This window comes from Erigeron canadensis, chromosome 1 (genome assembly GCF_010389155.1).
Source record: "Erigeron canadensis isolate Cc75 chromosome 1, C_canadensis_v1, whole genome shotgun sequence".
In the NCBI taxonomy this organism is placed as follows: Eukaryota; Viridiplantae; Streptophyta; class Magnoliopsida; order Asterales; family Asteraceae; genus Erigeron; species Erigeron canadensis.
Window position 1 is genome coordinate 22,727,646 of NC_057761.1, and position 20,062 is coordinate 22,747,707.

Genomic DNA, 20,062 nt, shown 5'->3' on the forward strand with positions numbered 1-20,062 from the left:
CCTGCGTGTTGCTGGCGCGTGAAAGTGTACCCGTGTTAAACAAGGAGTGTGGATGGCGCGTAAAAGGGAAAGCGCGTGAGATGATGGAACTGGTGTGGAAGATAGAGACGGGTGATGGATGATCTTTAATGGTCAAAAGTAAAGCAAGTAAACATCTTTTCACACTTTGAGTATTTACTGTGTCCTTGGATTTACCGAATCTAGTGTCTGTAGATTTTGTCAAAATCATTTCTTTTCAAAATTTTGGATAATTATGTTTTATATAAAACTAAAAAATAAATAGATAATACTAAATCAACTTGAAATCAGAGTAAAAAGTAAAGTTTTAAGTTTTTTTTAAGATATACTTTTAAATCCAATCAATTTATCATCTTCAAAATTCAAATATGATTGTTCTCTAAAAGTAATTTTTAACCATCATAAATTTATAATCACAAAGAAATCCACCTAACTAAAATCCTTACCTAAATTACTAGCACATATTAAATGTAGATAAAAGTTTATTTACACCTCAATACTATATATTACATATTTATTGTTATACCATTTAGTCAAACATTAAATAAATGTTTAATTATAAAACAATAAATGTTTAACTCTTATAAAATAATATTTGATTAAAAAAATTAATTAATTAATGCACTAATTAATATATCATTGGATTGGTTTTGGCAAAAGAGTAACAATATTGGGTGTTAGTCCAAAAGTTTTTCACAAACAAGTTTCTTTAGGGTTTCAGGTTTGATCATGCTATATATGTTGGTATTTTAATCGTATTGGTATGGTAACTGTTATCAGTGTTACAGGAACGAAATTACAAATATTGTTAAATTTATTTTATTTTTTAAATAAAAATGCTACAAGACTTGTTATAATTCAACAAAAGTATTCAAATTACAATTACAATTCACTTAAAAATAATATCAAGTAGTATTTCATAACAGCATATAAGTTTTAAGTTTACAAACAGTAAAAAAATAACATTAAAATATCATAAAAAAGTTTTTTAAAAAAATGAAAAAATAAAACAATCGTATTACACTACCAGAAAATACCAGCGGCAACGAATTAGTAAAACTATAGGACAATATCTAGCTAGTTGTACTGAAGGACCGACGATACGTGACATTACTGGTTATACCGGTCGGTACTTACCGATATTTAGAACATTGTATTTAGCATGCATTAGTTAAATGGCATGACAATAATTGTGTGCTATCTTCGAGGTGTAAGTAAACTTTTGTTTGATTATTATTATAGTTGTTATGAAATGTACATATAGTATGTTCGTAGCGTATCAAGTTTTTGGGCATTTAAATAGACATCGCCTAAATAATTAAAAGTTAAACATCAATAACATAGAACTAAAAGTGTAAAATGCCAGAAGTCAAGGGTTTCAGCTCAACAAATTGTAAAGAACCGTTGGTTTGTATCTCATCGAGAAGATGATGTGCTTTTTATTTCTGCTTTTAAATTTATAATTGTTGTACAAGTAATTATCTGAAAACACATACACTTATGGACAGAGAACTCGGTCAGTGTAATATAGTCTAGTGATAAGTTACAAGATCGTTCGCAGGGACGTTTGCACTACCTAATATAGTAATATATGTAATTCTAATGGTTTGGGGTTGTCACAATTTCCTAATAAACTAATACTGAAAGGTAAAAATCCGGTATTACCGGGGTAGGCCGTTTCTGAATAAACAACGTAAGTAATTGGAAAACCTAATAACAGTAATTAAATTAAAATACTTGTTTGGCATCTCCGATCTCATGGTACGACCGAATATATTCTACCTATTTTCTAGTCTGTTGTAAACTTAATCACGGCTCAGATTCTCGTTAAATTCATTTTGCCTAATTACTGCTAGACTCACACACCCCTATAAACAAGTTCTCGTTAGATTCATTGTTTAAGCATTACTGACCTAAAGTTTGTGTTACTAATTCATCTTTTAATTACCCGGCTCTTAAGCGACGGCCAGATAGTAATTATCTCCGGTGACCATGGTGCTCGTTTCCAAGTCAAAGGATCACGTCTGACATTGTTAAGCATCAAGTTCTATTCATCCTAATTACTACGTTCTAGATCCCTCGGTTACAAGTGAATCACCTTTTACAACTAGTTATAGACCGACTAGTGTTTTTCATCCTTATGTATTAATCCTAGTGTATGATTATAGACTGATCATCAGAATTAAACCAATACATGCAAATATAGAAGCGATAATAATATGAAGAACTAGTAAAACATGGATCTACGATAAACAGTAAAACACATTTCAACAGATTCTAACAAATGAAGTAAAACAATAAACGTCTACATGATCACATTGATCCAAACAAGTATTCAGCCTACAAGCCGGACATTATAAAGGAATAACAAAGTCTGAAAAGATAAAAGACATTTTTTACCAACTGAAAGTAAAATAAAAGAGTAAATCTAGATCGAGGATGAAGATCGGAAGGTGTTAAAAGCTCCAAAACCTTCTGGAAATCTACAACTACGACCTAGGGTTGAATGTGGGCGGCTAGGGCTGCTGAATCGGATCTCTCTTCGGGTTTTGAGGGTTAATTCAACTTAAATAGTGGTAAAAGTAGGTTGCTGATCTGGGACGTCCAGTGGTGCTGGGTGCATGGGAGCGGCGCTATGTGCTTGCCAGCGGCGCTGGCTTGGATGCCAGCAGTGCTGGTAACTCCTGTTGCAGTTCAAATGGCTTCGTTTGGCTCCCGAATCACCTCATTGTGTCTTGTAACTTCATAGGCCTTCATCATGAGTTACTTGATGTCATTTACCCTCTTTCGCATCTTTCATGAACATGCATAAACATATGACTCATTAAGTACCGATAGTTCTGAAATATTAACTCATTTTAGACATAGAAATGAGGTCTTTCGATAGGAGGTTTTTATCACAATATGGACACTCATCAGAGGAACGATTAAAGATTCATTAATTAGGCTATTATTAAGACTCGACATGTGAAAAGTTATCGACATTGATTAGTTCGGTACGTAACTCAAGTTTGTAAGTAACGGGGCTGAAGCATTCAATGATTATAAATAGTCTAATTTATAAGGGAGATCATTTGATACTAGACTTTCATCCGCTCTAAAATACGCATATGTGATATTAGAGTGGTAACATCTGCTGTAAGAGAATCTTACCAATGGTAGATGAGCATCTCAAGTTCCCAACTACCATTGAAATTGATTACACACGCTGAAGCATATATATTTTCTAAGGTTTGAATGGTTAGTTCATTTTGCCCATCGATTTGAGAGTGGTAAGTCGTTTTCACGTTTAGTTGAGTAGTGAAGGCCTCCTTTAGTGGTTTCCAAAAGCAAGAGGTGAACCGGTTGTCTCGGTTAAAATGATGGACAACCGTATACAATGGGAGACACAAACTCATAAATATATATTTTTGGTCATCCCATAGTTCTGACGGTTCAGAAGAAAATGGGTGGACTTGGTCAAACACTCAACATATAACCAAATGAATTTTTTCACTCGAGAATCTCTAGTTGTATAGTAATCTTTTCACTTTCAATCGGGAATCTCTGGTTGTTGTAGTAATCCCCGAGCTTTTTAACGTCCGGCCTTGACCATTGCGCAATTTAAACATTTTGAAACATATGTGGCAACGTTAATATTAATTATCGGCCACCAATGTTGTCTTTCAAATCATGATACATCTTGTTGACGTCGTGATGGACAAAGTATCTAGAAGTATAGAATAGTTTCATAAGAATTCCCCTTAGACCATTTACCTTAGGAACCCAAGCTCTTTCCTTCATGTAGAGAATCCACTAATCGTATGTTTTACATTAATTCCACTTGTGAAGGGCTTCATCCTCAGATTTCTTCAATTTGAACCTATAGGACTCGATCTCTCATGGATTGTCTAACCCATAAGCCGAATGTTTGCAGTTAGGTGTTCATTCAACCGTCAAACCGGTTAATCTGGACCAAACCGCGGTATTTGAATTTGTTGGGCGGATTGAATTGTTAAAGTCTGGTCCAGTGGTTTAAGTTTTGAAAAAACGGGTTATTTGGTTCGGTTACGGTTTGAGCAAAGAAAAACCAAACCGGACCGCACTTCTTACTTTCACAACTCGAGAAGAAAATGACTTTATCTAAAGTCATAAAGCTTATATATTTTACGAAAATAAACATTTTTATGCTCTAAATTACTTAGAGTTTCATTATAAAGAACAAACTTATATTTTAAATTTATAATTAATTATACATTTCTAATATAAACAAAAAACTTTCTCAATATGTGGGTACTATATCTGTTATTAACATATGGATAAAGTTTTTACCTGAAGGTCAAATACATTAAAACAAATAGTTTAACCCGCTAATAATTTTTTAATATGTACACTTCTAGTTTTAACTTTTAAGTGTTTCTTATGGATCTTAACATAAATTTTGATATTTGTATAGAGAATTATATGAAAATAAAATAAAGAAAAAAAAACCCAAACCGGACCGAGTTACATGGTTTGGTCTCGTTCGCTCAGACAATATACTTGGTTCGGTTTGGTTTGATATATATTAAAACCAGAATTACCGGTTTGGTTTGAGATTTAGTCAAAACCGGACCAAACCGGTCCACGAACCCCCCTACTTTGTGACAACCACCAAAATTGAGGTTGACTATAACTAGAAAATAAATTATTATCTTCATCCATTTAGATAAATGTACTATTATATATACATCATTTTTTTTATAAACCCATTTAGCCCATGTACTAGATGGACACATTTTGTGTCAATAAGTTATGGATATTTTAGACATACACATATTTAGATATGGCAACACAACTATATACGATTGTTGAATAAAACATTAGTCAAGTTGTTTAGTTACAATTTCTAAATAACAAATTTAAAATGGTACAAACTACATAACTGAAAGACACAACTGAAATGACATATGCACCCATGCTAAATAAAATAATGACAAAAACATACTAGCTCAAATTCATAAAATATTCAGTTCACCCCATACCAAAACTCAAATAATTCTCCAAACTTAAAACACTAGAACTTCCTATAATTAAGAGTGTATATATATGTTGTATGAGCTGGTCCCCCCATATCATTTTTACCCCATACTTCAACATGTAAAAACCAAAAACACTGCACCTTATCTTCTTCTCTTCTCTAATAGTAGTTCGACCACCACCACGGCCTGACTACCGCCTAACTTCGCCGGAAAACGTACTACACCAAAAACACCACGTAAATCATCTTAAACACCACCATCTTTAAGATATTCTCGGTTTATAATAAAACTCATCAAATATCCATCTTCACTTTTGTGCAATATACTTGGAATCCTTTGAGTAAACACTTGATAAATTGGTAAGAACAAGAACACCAAGTTTTCATATATTTATTAATGAGTATTTTATCTTGAAACTTTATTTTATCACCCAAAAATAAGAATGATTGTAAAAGAAAAAGAAAAAGTCTTTGTTTATTATTATTGTTGTAGTGAAAACGTCTAAAATTTATGTCGTTGATTTCATATCTATATGGTTATTGAAAAGCTTTTCAAAGGTTCTTTTTATAGATGGTTATGATACTGCATATGGATATTTTAATGAAACTAGTATCATATGGTGATAAAAGTTATACAGGATGTAGTAATCAACTTTATTGTTTTTGGTCATGTGCAAGTACTTGTAGGATCACACTACATATTTTAATTGGGACTACTATAAAAGGGGATTGGGTGGAACAGTGGGTCATATCTTAACTAGTACACTTCAACCCAATTTTATAAAGAGAAGCTCGACATGCATGAACGAATAAGAGAAAGGTGGTAACTAGTTTTGAACGGTTAAGGTCAGCAGGTTTGGGATGTGTATATACAAAAAGCAACTCAGAGTACATAAGGATAACCCAATACCTACTATCAGAAATCTCTAACTAATAAGGGTCGATATGCAACCGTCAGGGCTTGAGTACACGAGTGTATTTTATACATGACATACCTACTCAGTGGTGTTGAGATATCGATACCCATGTATGGTCTCATGGATATAAATACTAGTATATGCATATAAATGATTTTTTTTTCAAAATATTTACTATATTGTTTAAAAACTTATACAAACACAAATTTATATAATCTAGTTTCATACAAAAGTTGACAAGATAAATTTTAACAAAAAGAAAATATACATTTACAAAGAATTGGGACGCGTTTTGAAAGAGTCGAGATTTCCAACTTGTACAAATGCAAAACTCATTTTTACTACACCAAGTATAATATATGTTTCCTTTTATATAAATATGTTATTATTTATTGTAATATAAATTTAACAAAAGTCTTTATCATATATTTAAAACATAATAAAATACATATGTTTTTTTTTATATCAACATTTCGGTTAGTTACAACAAATGGAGGTGTCGAATTGTATTTTTATTTTTATCTGGGTGATAATAATTTTTCAAACTAATAACTTTTACTAATACACATTATTAAAACAAAGTACATATTTGTTTGTGCTTTAGGTTAACGTCACGCTTCGGGTATTTTTGCATTTTATCACATTCACTACTCTACACGGTGAGTTTTCATAGCCCCATTTTACTTATTTATTTTTGGGGTGAAATGTATGCTCTTTACTTTTACGATGAACGCAAGTACTTTAAAAACCGTATGCATAGATTGTACTAAGTCGCATTGTTCACTTAAGGCCTCACTATCATGAAATGATTAGTTATGAACTTAAACGTAGATATATTAAATAGTACTATTTGGGATTGACACTCCCCATCCGGGTTGGTAGCTCAAACTTGACCTGCACGGTCGAACGGATGTTATATATTTGGAAAACTTGAGTACTCTGAACAAGTACTTACTTGAGGCACACTACTGTCGAGTTTCATTTCGTGAGCTTAGTTCAATGTATACGTACTTTCCTTTAGCATTGTATTTAGACAATGGCTACAAAAATCCTTGTGGTTCATGATACTTATTTTTATATAAAAACCTATGGAACTCACCAACTTTATGTTGACACTCTTTAGCATGTATTTCAGGTAATTAGACGAATTGCTATGATTTGGAAAGCTTACTATTGCATGCACTATGGGAAGCTCGCCCCATATCTCAGACCTTAGGATTGACTTATCAATTTGCTAAAGTCTCTATCTTTATTATATTGTTTAATAATAATTTGATGTTTTCAATAACGAACTTTGTTTCAAGTATTGTTTTATCAACTTTGTCAAAACAATGTTATTTCTAAATGCATTTCAAAAAAAAAAAAAAATGACACGTTTTGTGGCCGTTCACTATATCTTGTGTTGTGATCTCATGAACGTCACGCCCCCGGATTTAGGAGTGTGACATACTTGCAGTCTAAAGGGTTAACTCTCTCTTTCCTACTCAAATCATATATTACCACATTAGCCTTGCCCGCATGATACTTAAGCTCATAGTCATAGTCGCGAGGTAACTTTACCTGTACAAGTATCCCCGGGTAAAAATAATTGTAATAGTCTGGCCAAACAGACATTATTCTCTCCTATTTGCTTGTTGCTAGCGCTTCATCTTACAAACCGATATCCTAGGTTACATTTTGCTGTTTTGTGAAATTGGTTTGTTTCGTCGGTTGACCAATGAGGCAACAACGAGATGAGTGGACTCTTTTCACGCGTCCATCGATAAAAAAAATTTTGTATTCCGTTAAATGAATAAATGATTGGATGATAATAATAAAATTATAATATAAGGAGGAAATGATAAGATATTACTCGTATTTTCGTTCTGGTTTTAAAATCATTTGAAAATAGCTAAGAGCATTCGCAGTGCTCAGGACTCATCTTCCAAGGATTAATCCCTATCAGCACCACATCAGCCCAAGGACTAATCAATGACTAAATCCCTCAAAACACCCACAATGTCAGAACTAGTCTAGGACTAATCTACAGCACTTTACACTTCTATCTAAAAGGAAAAATAAAAAAAATAATAAAAAAAGATCATGGACGAGATAGACGGATGAGCCAAGGACAAGTCAAAGACGAGTCACACCTAATGATGTGTATTCGTCCTTTAGTCAAGAACCGGTCAAGGACCGGTGAGAACGAGGGTAGTGTAAATACTGTAAGTGCAAGTGACGTTACAAAATTAACAAATAATGACATACGTCGATATATTACAATATAGGGACACATCACATATGAAGAATTTAGCCGTACATATTCAAATTTTCTTACCCAACCCAATTCATACATATCTTTTTCCCAACCGATTGCTTCCTTGTTTTGCTTTCCAACACCTGTCTGATTCTGTCTTTCTTTCTTTTGAATTCTGATTCTGATATGATGTAAGCAACACAACTACAAACTTCATAAAATTCATTTCTACTCCATATTTAATAATAATAAATAATATTCCTTGCTTTCATTTCATTTCTTATCTAACCAAAACCACCTTTCATTTTTCCGTTACCAATTTCATCTTTCAACAACAACAAAAAAAAAGAAATCTTACATAGTGACATGAATAATTAGCAGCCAACCTAATATGGCTAATAATTTTAATCATATTCATATTCATAATTGTAATTGTAATGATCATGATAATAATGACGAGAGCTCATCTGTTAGTATAACTTCTGACATACATTCTGAACAAGTTGACATAACTGCTGCACATGAATCACCCCGACAACACCACTTTCGTGATGTATCTTGCTCTTCTTCATCTTCAGGTTTCACCTTTTATTTCTGAATATATACATATATATATGTGTGTGTGTGTGTGTGTGTGTGTGTTTATATGTATAGTTGTATACTAGCAGGTTACCCGCACATAGCCACAAATTATTGTTATAGACTTATAGCGTCCAATAAATTCACTAAGTATTATAGCTTAAATGGGCCCCTAAAATTATAGTCAATAAATTCACTAAGTATTATAGCTTAAATATAGCAAATAAATTATAGTCATCATTTGTCTAATTGCTATTACATTAATTTTTAAGCATAAACATTAAAACCTAAGTTGCAAATCTCGTTTTTTTGCCCCCAAGACCAATGGCCCCTACCAAGACTATGCTTCCTGTGCCAAGAGACGCCCTGGTATCCGCACAATGTGGCATCCCCGAATATGTTATGATAAAACATGTTATTAATTTTGTCGTCAATCATATGATATGACGCGTTGGTACTTATAATCCACAATGGGGAAAAATATTAGAATAAGGGGATATATCTTAAGCTATGAGCCTATGACATATGGGAATGGGATGCATTGTTATTAGCGTGTTCATTAGAATTAATGTTTGACTTGATCAACCCTTCTTCCTTACTGAGTGGTGGCTCACGTCGATGTAGCATGTGTTTCAGGGTGAAACGATAACCCAGAGAGTATTTGTAGTCCGTTGCATCTTTGTAAAGTCAAATGTTCTTGTTCCATAGTTCCCCATAAAAAGCACAAGATCTAAGTGAGACCTTATTCGACGGTAATAGGATTAGGAGGATTTTTTGTTAGATGATTAAACGATGATTTATTAACATGATCACAAATTTTTAAGAATGTTGATTACAGTGTTATAATATAACTAGATCGGAATTACAAGTGACTCTACGGGTATGTTAGTGTTAGTTTAGGTTTTCTTTTTGTCGTCCATGATTTTAATGTAACATTGACATGAATATACAGCTTACCAATGAAATGTCCAAATATGCTATGGAAGCTCTTTATGAACTATTTGTCTATTTTTGTAAGTTTTATCTGATGTAATGAACCAATCTACACTGCCTGTAAACTTGTACTTACATCCAGTGTGCATCATTATTCATTAGTCTCTTCGTCTCCATCTATCACTTATTAATTGACAGCTCTCAAATTTCTTTGCTCAGAGTCTATCGATAACAATCTCCCTCATGGAAGTTTATCAGAGACAAGCAATAGTCAGCATGCAGATTCTTGGAGAAAAAGCCGCAACAAAATTCATGGCTTACTCGGAGCTAAGTTTTTTGATAGTAAAGTTCCTCTAAGAAAGAAGGTTTTGACTTCGCTTCACTTGTTTCTAGTTTATATCTTTATTGTTGATTATTAGAAATATGAATGAATACCGTTAACTCACTCTTTTGGAAAGTCTTGCTTTAAGTCTGATTATACGAAACCATATATTGTGCTAAAATCTACTGTGTGGGCTCAAATAAAAGTTACAGTTGTATCATGAAAATAAACTGAATATATAATAGCTATAGACTATAGTAATCTTACAAGTAGAGGTGGCAAGATGGGAGAGGTTGGTAACAAGTCAAAGCAGTTTTGGGTTGAAACTGGACATTTTTAGTGTGGTCAAAACAGGGCACCTCGAGTTTCATTGATCTGAAAATACTTTGAGATTGATATCTGTTTGAAAAATGATGAGATAGACTGTTGACAGTTATTAATGATGCACTTAATTTCCACAGCTAAAATGGTTGAATCGGTTCACTAGTGTTCGAGCTGATGGTACTGTGCAATTTGAAATTCCAGATGAGATGAAGCCACAAAGTTTGGATTTTGGTACCAAAATTGAGACTAGTGTAGCTAATGGAGACCAAGATATTGATAAAACAGATATATCAGATCCCCCACCTTTGCAAATTGTAATGCTTATTGTTGGAACAAGAGGGGATGTACAACCATTTGTTGCCATTGGAAAACGTTTACAGGTTCTGTATATAAGTCCTCTGACATATATAATTGGAAGTCACATGTTTCATGTTATTTGATTATTTGAGAATGATCTGTTCTAAGTTTCTGTATTATACTCTCCAGGAATATGGTCATCGGGTGAGATTAGCAACCCACTCGAATTTTAAGGAATTTGTCAAGTCTTCTGGATTGGAATTTTTCCCTCTGGGTGGTGATCCCAAAGTCCTTGCTGGCTGTAAGATACATACGTCGATACAGTAATTTGCTGATGATTTATGGCCATGGGCTGTTTGTGTTTGTGTTTGCATTTTGAAACTAGATATCTGATAATTTAGATTTGAAGTCGCAATAATCAGTCTTTAATGTTTGGATAAACACATATGGCTTCCATTTAATATAATGATATAGTGGTCATGAATGAGTCTATACCAATTGCTACAAAACTGATAATGTAAGGGTGAGGTGAAATAGCTTATCTGACCTCTTTTAACCTATTTGAGACGTTCACTTCCATTTCCAATAACTTCTCTCCTTTCTCCATATAAATGTCAGTTTTTGGTCACGTTATCTGTTAATCTCGTAAATAAGCGGAATTTGTCAGATACTCAAACATCTTAATATCTGATTATTACAACTTCAAACAGCCGAAGCACATTCATACATATTTTCTATGGCCTGTTATATTATTGTGCACATCCAAACACCCCCTAGATTGCTAGTATTGATGAGGTAACTTGTATCATATGTATTTGTTGTATAGACATGGTGAAGAACAAAGGATTTTTGCCATCAGACCCTTCAGAAATACAAATTCAGCGAAGTCAGATAAAGGATATTGTGTTTTCTTTACTTCCTGCATGCATAGATGATGATCCGGATACCGACATTCCATTCAACGTCGATGCTATAATTGCTAACCCGCCAGCATATGGTAGGACCAGCACCTATTATCTGTCTCTTCTTTTTTATAATTCGTTCTATTACAAGTTGAAATTAAAGTTGCTTAACTATTGATCTCATGGTTTATTCTTGCATATTTGAGCATGATTGGAATTCATAAACTAGTCACATGTATGATAGATATACAACAGAAATTATGAAATTTGGATGGGTTTAAATATTTGAATTTAGTTTATAAATTAGCTGTCACATTGGCCATCACCACTTAGGTGGGTGGTAAGAGACCTATGTCTCTTTGGAGGAAACCTGGGTTCAATACTTAGGAGGTGCATCTTGGTGTAACGGCTAGTTCTAGGAGTTGGCTGTTCAAAACAAAAATAAAAATTAACTGTGACGTTGACTTATACTCTCCAGGTCATACTCATGTTGCAGAGGCACTTAAAGTTCCACTCCACATCTTTTTTACTATGCCATGGACGTAAGTGTCTTCTAGTGCTTATTTAACTAACCACCTGGAGACATATCAAGTCCCATTCTTTTACTATTGTTTTTCCTTCGTTTGCTTAGTTTTATTGTTTTTTTCAACACTTGTTCAGGCCTACAAGTGAATTTCCACATCCTCTTTCGCGGGTTAGGCAACCTGTTGCAAATAGGGTAAGTGTCTTTATATATTGGATTTTACGAACTACCGTTGTTACTTTCTAACATTTTATTGTTATTTCCACCTTGATGCTTGCTGTAGCTTTCATATCAGATTGTTGATGCATTAATTTATATGGGGATGCGAGATATACTTAATGAGTTTAGAAAGAAAAAACTGAAGCTAAGACCCGAGACATATTTAAGCGCTTCATACAGTTCTCCCCAGGATTTACCTTATGGGTATATTTGGAGTCCACATCTTGTCCCCAAACCAAAAGGTTTGTCTTTCTCTATACTGGATGTGATAAAATCGGTGGGTTGGATGGGTAAGCAACTGGTTTAATCAGAACCTTTAAATGGGAGAAAAAGAACTGGTGTAAGAGAGTAATTCCTGTATATATGTGCATGCTTAAGATATACTAATGATTTGTATTCTTGATTAATTTCAGATTGGGGTCCACATATTGATGTTGTAGGTTTTTGTTTCTTAGACCTTGCATCGAGTTATGTACCTTCAGATTCGCTAGTGAAATGGCTTGAGAATGGTAAAAAACCCATCTACATTGGATTTGGTAGCCTAGTGAGTTTTTCTCCCGTGAATCTAGTTTATTACTGTTCTTTAAATTGTTATATCTCAACTACCTTTTTTTTGTTTTGGTAATCGTTGTGGCCGGCCTTGTTGACTAATCCACAAGGTCTGGATCCACCAACGCACAAACTTGAACCGGGTAAAGTTCTCCTAAAGGAACAGAGGTGTGGCTTTATAAGGGCTCTCTCTCTTTTTTTTTTCTTTTCTTCTACTTTTTGTATTAGCCAAGGTTTGAACTTTGGGATTCAATTCTAAAATATGTTAACTCAATGTTCGTGACAACTTTTGACGACCCTTTGGTGGATAAATATTACAACATAAGTAAGTGGGTCGAGATTGTCACCTCTACTTCATATTCTAACCTTATTTCTGATTGATGACGCAGCCTGTTCAAGACCCTGATGGAATGACAGAGATAATAGTTAAAGCCTTAGAAATTACTGGACAGCGGGGGATAATTAACAAAGGATGGGGTGGCTTGGGAAACCGTAAGTCATCTATATTCATCTTGTTCATTTAGCACTGGAAATCGCCAAGAATTGATGACATGCAATCATAAAATCCAGAGAGTCCAGATGTACTGACAGTTTTCTTTAACAGTGGCAAAGTCCAAAGATTCCGTGTACTTGCTAGATAATGTTCCACATGATTGGCTATTCCTGCAATGTGCTGCTGTGGTAATACTTTGCTCTGTTTTAATCATTAAGTATGTGCACATGAGTTGAAGTTTAAAGAATATGTTTACTTGTTTAGAGGATAATTATTATGTATGCAGAATAATGATGGATGTGCCGGAGAGTTTGGGTAGTGGGTCACAACAGGTTCAGGCTGTTCCATTAGCTAAATTCTTATAATAAGTTAATGAAAACAGAGAAAGAGTATATTATTACATAAATAATCTTAGCTTTTTTGTGAATAGATTTAGGAGGTAGTTTGTATTTTAAAAAACACTTTTGTATGAACTTTTGATCTGTTTGACCTGTTACTGGTTTAGCAAGACTTTTTGGTTTGACCACCTTAAGATGAAACATAACCCTGATCGACCCAATCGTAAGTGATGTGTTGAAATCGGCAACTCTATTATGTATGTCCCTACAAGATCAGTACCCCTTTTGCACATATCTGAGATTTGATTTACAATGCAACATGCTACTTCAGTCCAAAGTTTACCTCCACCCTTACCACCTGATCAATGCTATTGCAGGTTCATCATGGTGGTGCTGGAACAACTGCTGCTGGTCTTAAAGCTGCGGTAAACTTTGCTATCTAGTGACTTATAAGCACTTTTATATATTTTTTGCACATTCTTAATCATTCAGAATATTTTAGTGTCCGACGACTGTGGTTCCTTTCTTTGGCGACCAACCATTTTGGGGACGGCAGGTGCATGCCAGAGGAGTAGGGCCCCCTCCTATTCCTATTGAGGAATTTTCACTAAAGAAATTGGTTTCTGCAATACAGTTCATGCTGAAACCAGAAGTAAGTCCAAATTAATTTAATGAGTTGAAACTGTACCATGAGTTGGGTTGAGTTACTGTGAAATGATTGAATGAGAAAAATGCATGTTTCTTTTATTTCTCATCATTTACATTTTCTAGAGGTCTAGAGCCGCTAATAGGCTATTATACAAGGTGTTGAAAAGCGGGGGGAGGGGCAGGAGGTTCGGGTATCACTTTAGAAGGTGAAAACTACTTCTAGACGTTGAGATGGTCAGTAAACACATTTTTTTACCCAGTGGTTGTAAACCTTTATATAAACAAATATAGTATCAAGTCAGCTTTTATATAATCTTAACAAGAGCATAATTTTTTAGTAGTATATGTTTTAGGGAGATTGTATGCATTAACAACACACCTTCGGCACCTTTTGACTGGTTTGGCATGTTTGGCCCATTTAACATGATTTTTTTTTTTTTTTTGCAAATGTATCTATTAGACCCATTCGATCCGTTAGACATAGAAACATAACCCCCTTTATTGACAATGGTGGGATTTAAACTCTTGACCTCCATGCTATTATGGGTTTTGAACTTAAAAAATCTATTTCAGTTGATGTATGAAACAACTGATGTACTTGTGATGTTGTAGGTGAAAGTAAGTGCTACTGAATTGGCAAAGGCCATGGCTGATGAAGATGGGGTTAAAGGTGCAGTGGAGGCCTTTCATAAGCACTTTACTCGCAGGAAAACTAGGGCCCCGCCTGCGGAACTGCTTCGAGCCCGGAGCAACTTTTCAGTGAGACGGTGTCTGGGCTGCACGTGATATTCAGGTTTCGTGCTTTGTGTCAATATGTGGATATGTTCATTCAGAACTCTACTAACATGTAAATACCCCTTTTTACTCTTATGGTTTTGTTGATATTGTTGTTTTCTGACACAAATGCTAAAGTTGAGACAAGGTTGTTTCCATTTTATAATATGTTTTGTTCATTGTTGTGTTTGTTTCCTTCATGTTTTTGTTCGTTTTTTGGGTTTGTTTCATTTTGGATGGGTTATATGGAGAACATATAAAAAACTTGTTTGTGCTTTACATGCACTATGTGTAGTAACATATGTACATTTGTTGTCAATAGCTAAAAGTAGGTCTAGATTTATCACTCTCCCTTTGTTAGTGACTCCAATGATGGTAAAAACTTAATTTATTGGTCTGAGGCTCTGATTTTTTTACGAGGGATTATAACATTTGCTGTTAGCCAAAACCTATCTGCATTCGAAAAGTAAAGATGGATAATGTCATTGCGGCTCCTTATAAAATATCACAGTGAGCTAGCGAGTCTTGAGGGTTGAAGGAAGAACCATTTCTTATACGGTTGTACCAATTGATGATACACAAACCAGAAATCTCTATTGATGATACACAAACACAAAAATGACACTTGTACGGTTGTACCAATTGCATAAAAATTTACTCACACCACTGAGACAAAATATATTCCGTTACATAAACAAATAAAGCATGTAATGCAAGTTACTAAGTACACATAAATTAGAAAGTATGCAGGCATGCAGCTCAGTAAAAAAGTTATAGACTTGTTCCGACATCAAGTATAAATCTCATATCATAACATATGGTAAAGACCATTACTTATTTCCAGTTCCTATTGCCCGTCTTTCAGAAAAAGAAAAATCTGAAAGTTTCATTTCCAGAATTCAAGAAGAAACCTGAGATTTGACTGCCGTCCAGAGCTTCACCCATCCCAGCATGCTATCTGCAGCACTTGCAAAAACCGGATGTGATGATGCTAACCGCTCCTTCACAGTGGCAGCAATCTCCACCACACAATCTTCTGCTGTCACAGCTGAAGAAGACAACGTCAATGACTGAAAAAATGGAACCACGTCCTCCATAAGCTTCACTCCTTCCCATTCTTTTTTCAAGCTATCAATGGCGCTTCCCTTTTCGTTCCTCCAGACATATGGAATTCCACTTTTTACACCCAGCTTTAAGTGATCACATACCGTTTTTACAACAAGACCACACCATATATCCTCCATCGTTTCCCATCTAACCTTTCCTTCCTTCGACAACTTCAAAGCAGGTAACATAGCAGGTCCCACCAACTCTCGGTCAAATGCTATGTTGACTCCACTCATGGGCATCATAGACTTTAAAGGTACAGTCAAAACAGCATCAACATACCTAGAGTTTCTCATATCCGGTTTAAGTGCTTGCGTGGGTGCATCATAGTCTGCAAAATTAAGCCACAGACCACATGAAAGAGCACATGGGACCCCACTACGTAAGCTAAATGGGTAGCCACGAACGAAATCTGTTCCTTTTTGATATGGGTCATAAAGTGTGTTAAAAAAGAAAGGAGTCGCAGGAGTTTTAAGGTTGTTAATGTGTTGGGCAACTATGTCTACTAGATCGCCATTTTTGGTTTTAGCTGGGCTGCAATCATCATCAATTGCTATTATGTACTTTTTATTGGATACAAGATAGCCAAAATAACGAGATGAGTATCCAGAAAATAGAGTAGCATTAGCAGACCCGACTACTTTGACTATATCTGACTCGGTGTAGACACGAGCATCAAAGCCTTCAGGGATTTTTACTTCTTTGAGGCCGGCCTCTTTTACAATTATCAGATGAAAACGAGAGAATATAGGTCTCCATTCCTCCAGGAAAGACATAAGGTCAGAGCGTAAAGCGCCAATAACAATATCCACTTCATTGTCATCAAAACTTGCCAGAGACATTGTGTAATAAATCCTTACGAAAAGTCAATTTAATCAAACAGCGCAGATTGTGTAGAGATTGAACAGTAAAAAGAGAAAGTCAAACAATGCCCAACTTTAGAACTTTTCCAAGCACCCTGCAATAAAGAGATTGTTCAGTGACAATGCAACCTAAATCAGTCAAGCACAACTTACTAGTGGGAAGGACAGGTGTAAACAAATTAAAATGTATTCACATCTTCCCGGTTGCCATCAAAACTTTAAGATCCCAAACTAATTTCCCAGCTTTCAAGGTTCTCCGTGCAGTAAGGAATTCAACATAAATTATTATCGAACAACGAACAACACATAGTAATTCATAACAGTCGAACACTGTAACTTTCAGAATAAATTTCAAACACAATAATATAACTAGGTCAGTCGGATTGATCGACCGAGAGGATCAATCAGAGTAATTTCTTTACGTGGGTCAAAATGGGTTTGCCGTATTGGCACTTCAATCACACATTGGGTTCTCACTTCATCCCTTATGCAGTCACCTTTTTAAAGTTTTTTCCATTTTATGGCAAAAACAACAATGACCGCATGGGAAAATAAATAACAGGCAATAGTAAAATTGAGCCAGACTTTGATTTTTTGGGGGAAAAAGGAAATCAGGCAAATAATCCATTGCTTCGAAGTATTGACTATTTTTTTTTCATAAATTGCATGCTGAAAATAAATGTACTGTACAAAATCAATTTGAAAAGCATCGAATATTCACATTTGGTCCCATCTAACTGATGTTCCTGATGACTAAGCCATGTGTTAAGCAGTGCGTACACTACTCCTATTTTTAGGTTGATGTTTTAAGCAGTTATCTCATTGTTCCAAGACCAATGTTAGCTTAAAAGTTGTCTAACCAGGTCAAACCTTCAAAGAAACAACTTTACTGTTCCATTAAGATAGACAATCTGAGTTCCAATACTTATAATATGAGAGTTGTCTGAGAGAAATAATTACTAAGTTAGAGTTGTATAAATAAACTTATGCACTACAGTGCTTTTGGCTCTTAAGTTTCATACCGTTCTATAATTATAATACAGTTTTTATCAAATGAAAAACCAAGGGGAACTAAACTTACTCCATTCACGCAACATACACATACCAATATCCTTATGGCAATTTTGTAATATTTGGTTCTTTTCGAGACTGAGTTTTGTATTTTTACTTTTTGCAAGTGCAAATATAAAATATACTCTAGTACTTGAGTCATCACCTTATATGAAAGTAATATATAGAAATTTGACTAATTAGTAATTACCCTACACCTATAACATTATTAGACTAATATCATCTTAGTCAAACAAACATCACACCTACTGACTTTTATTCACCGGCTACCATCACTATTAACCTGAATACAATCAGTAGGACTGTACACACGTGGTCTGGACCATTTATAACTGAAATTAGATACTCTTTAATTCAGCATGTAACACTCAACATTTTATAAGCTATACTCCTATTGACCAAAATTAAATTCTACTTGTTACTTAAAATTCCAAATTGATAGTGGATAAAAATAATTTTTGTAGTTAAAAAAAAAAACTTCAGCAACTGCATTGACGTAAAGAAAGGTACTAAATCAACACATGTTGAACTAGAAAACAACAAATAGCTACATGTTTTAATTCATAATATCCGAAGTCGATTGCGAATGTAGGACTTAAAAGTGCATATTTAAGGCTGAATGCATCACAAAATGAGTTAGCGGTTAGCAGATCCAAAGGAGAATGAAATAGCGCACACGCCACAAGGTTTCATTTGCTACGTGTATGTTATTTAAAAAAAAGATATTTTCTGTTAAACATTTACCCTCTTTTAATTTTAACTTCTTTAAAGAACTTGATCCACTACTAAGAAATACCACATTGTGCTTGAAATGACCACTTAAACCACATATTTCATATCCGACAAACGACGGGAGTAGACTCTTTGACCATGCATTGTGGTGTAAAAAGATACTTCTGCAACTATACTAGAATTATGTACCAAATTATCACTGTCCATATCTTCCAGTCAGAATGTGAAATGAGCCAGAACCTTGACAATGACAAAGAATTTAATATGCAACTAACAAAGTCAACCTTTTACAGGAAGCAGATCAACGGAAATTGTGGCTGTAAGTTGAAACATATGGTTATTGAGAAAATGTATAAAATAAGTAGCACTCATCAAAATATATTTCATATAAGCGAAAACTATATCCAACTTTACCAAAATTACTATTAAATGTACTTCTCTGATAGACTGATATACACCCTACTGTATGTATCAAATTATAAGGCCATTCACAAAAAAAAAAATGTATCAAATTATAAAAAAAATTGTACTTCTATTATCAGCTAATTATTATCATGATTAAAGAACCCCACATTACAGATCAGAATAATATAGATTATACATAAAAATTAATGGGTTAATGCATTATCAAATACAGAATGGAAATTAAAAGAAAATGGAAATGGAAAGAAAAAAACAGAATAAAAATTGTATTAATACAGAAAAAAAAAAAAGAAAAAAAAAAAAAGAAAGAAGAAAAGGGTATGTACCAGAAATGAAAACAAAGAAAGACGGATGGAGAATGAATGTGAATTAAGATTTGGAAGTAGTAATACAAGACGAGATTAGCTAAACTACTTTTTTCACACTTCTACGTTTTGTTTTGTTTTCTTAATATGATATTTGGATCCCAATAATGTACATTTCACTTTATTCATTTACATCATTAATTGAAGTCAATGGAATTGATTGTTTTCTACGTTATAAGAGCACGTTGGTTAAAAACTTTTTCAAAAAGACTTTTTTTTATCACTAGACAAATGTTCACACGATGCGACGGTGTGACAACGATGATGATGGCGGTGGTGACAACGGCGATAGTGGTGACACCAGCAATGACAGTAACGGTGGTCATGTGGTTATTAATATAGTATAGTTGAAGTAAAAGATGTATGAATAAAGTAGGTATTTTCTTAGTTAAAAGTTATAAATAATTTCATTAAAGGTATTATAGATATA

General features: G+C 34.2%; 2 protein-coding genes across 2 annotated transcripts; one reads left to right on the forward strand and one right to left on the reverse strand.

The window, feature by feature from the left end:
- Window positions 1–8,561: 8,561 nt before the first annotated feature.
- On the forward strand, window positions 8,562–15,234 carry LOC122584662 (sterol 3-beta-glucosyltransferase UGT80A2-like). Its single transcript, XM_043756707.1, has 14 exons — window positions 8,562–8,748; window positions 9,902–10,047; window positions 10,466–10,708; window positions 10,815–10,926; window positions 11,452–11,622; window positions 12,006–12,069; window positions 12,188–12,245; window positions 12,334–12,511; window positions 12,683–12,813; window positions 13,208–13,310; window positions 13,423–13,499; window positions 14,027–14,074; window positions 14,152–14,301; window positions 14,910–15,234. The coding sequence occupies exons 1-14, from the start codon at window positions 8,562–8,564 to the stop codon at window positions 15,081–15,083; spliced, it is 1,842 nt and encodes a 613-aa protein (XP_043612642.1). The 3' UTR covers window positions 15,084–15,234.
- Window positions 15,235–15,738: 504 nt separating this feature from the next.
- LOC122603442 (probable UDP-arabinopyranose mutase 5) lies at window positions 15,739–19,695 on the reverse strand. The gene is made up of 2 exons (XM_043776146.1): window positions 19,594–19,695; window positions 15,739–17,136 (listed from the first exon to the last, which is right to left on the reverse strand). The coding sequence occupies exon 2, from the start codon at window positions 17,018–17,020 to the stop codon at window positions 15,971–15,973; it is 1,050 nt and encodes a 349-aa protein (XP_043632081.1). The 5' UTR covers window positions 17,021–17,136; window positions 19,594–19,695; the 3' UTR covers window positions 15,739–15,970.
- Between the last annotated feature and the right edge of the window lie 367 nt (window positions 19,696–20,062).

Coding starts and splice junctions, on each gene's coding strand:
- LOC122584662 (XM_043756707.1), top strand. CDS start 8,562: ATGGCTAATAATTTTAATCATATTCATATTCATAATTGTAATTGTAAT. Junction 10,709..10,814: donor CCATTGGAAAACGTTTACAG/GTTCTGTATATA, acceptor TATACTCTCCAG/GAATATGGTCATCGGGTGAG. Junction 14,075..14,151: donor CTGCTGGTCTTAAAGCTGCG/GTAAACTTTGCT, acceptor AGAATATTTTAG/TGTCCGACGACTGTGGTTCC.
- LOC122603442 (XM_043776146.1), bottom strand. CDS start 17,020: ATGTCTCTGGCAAGTTTTGATGACAATGAAGTGGATATTGTTATTGGC.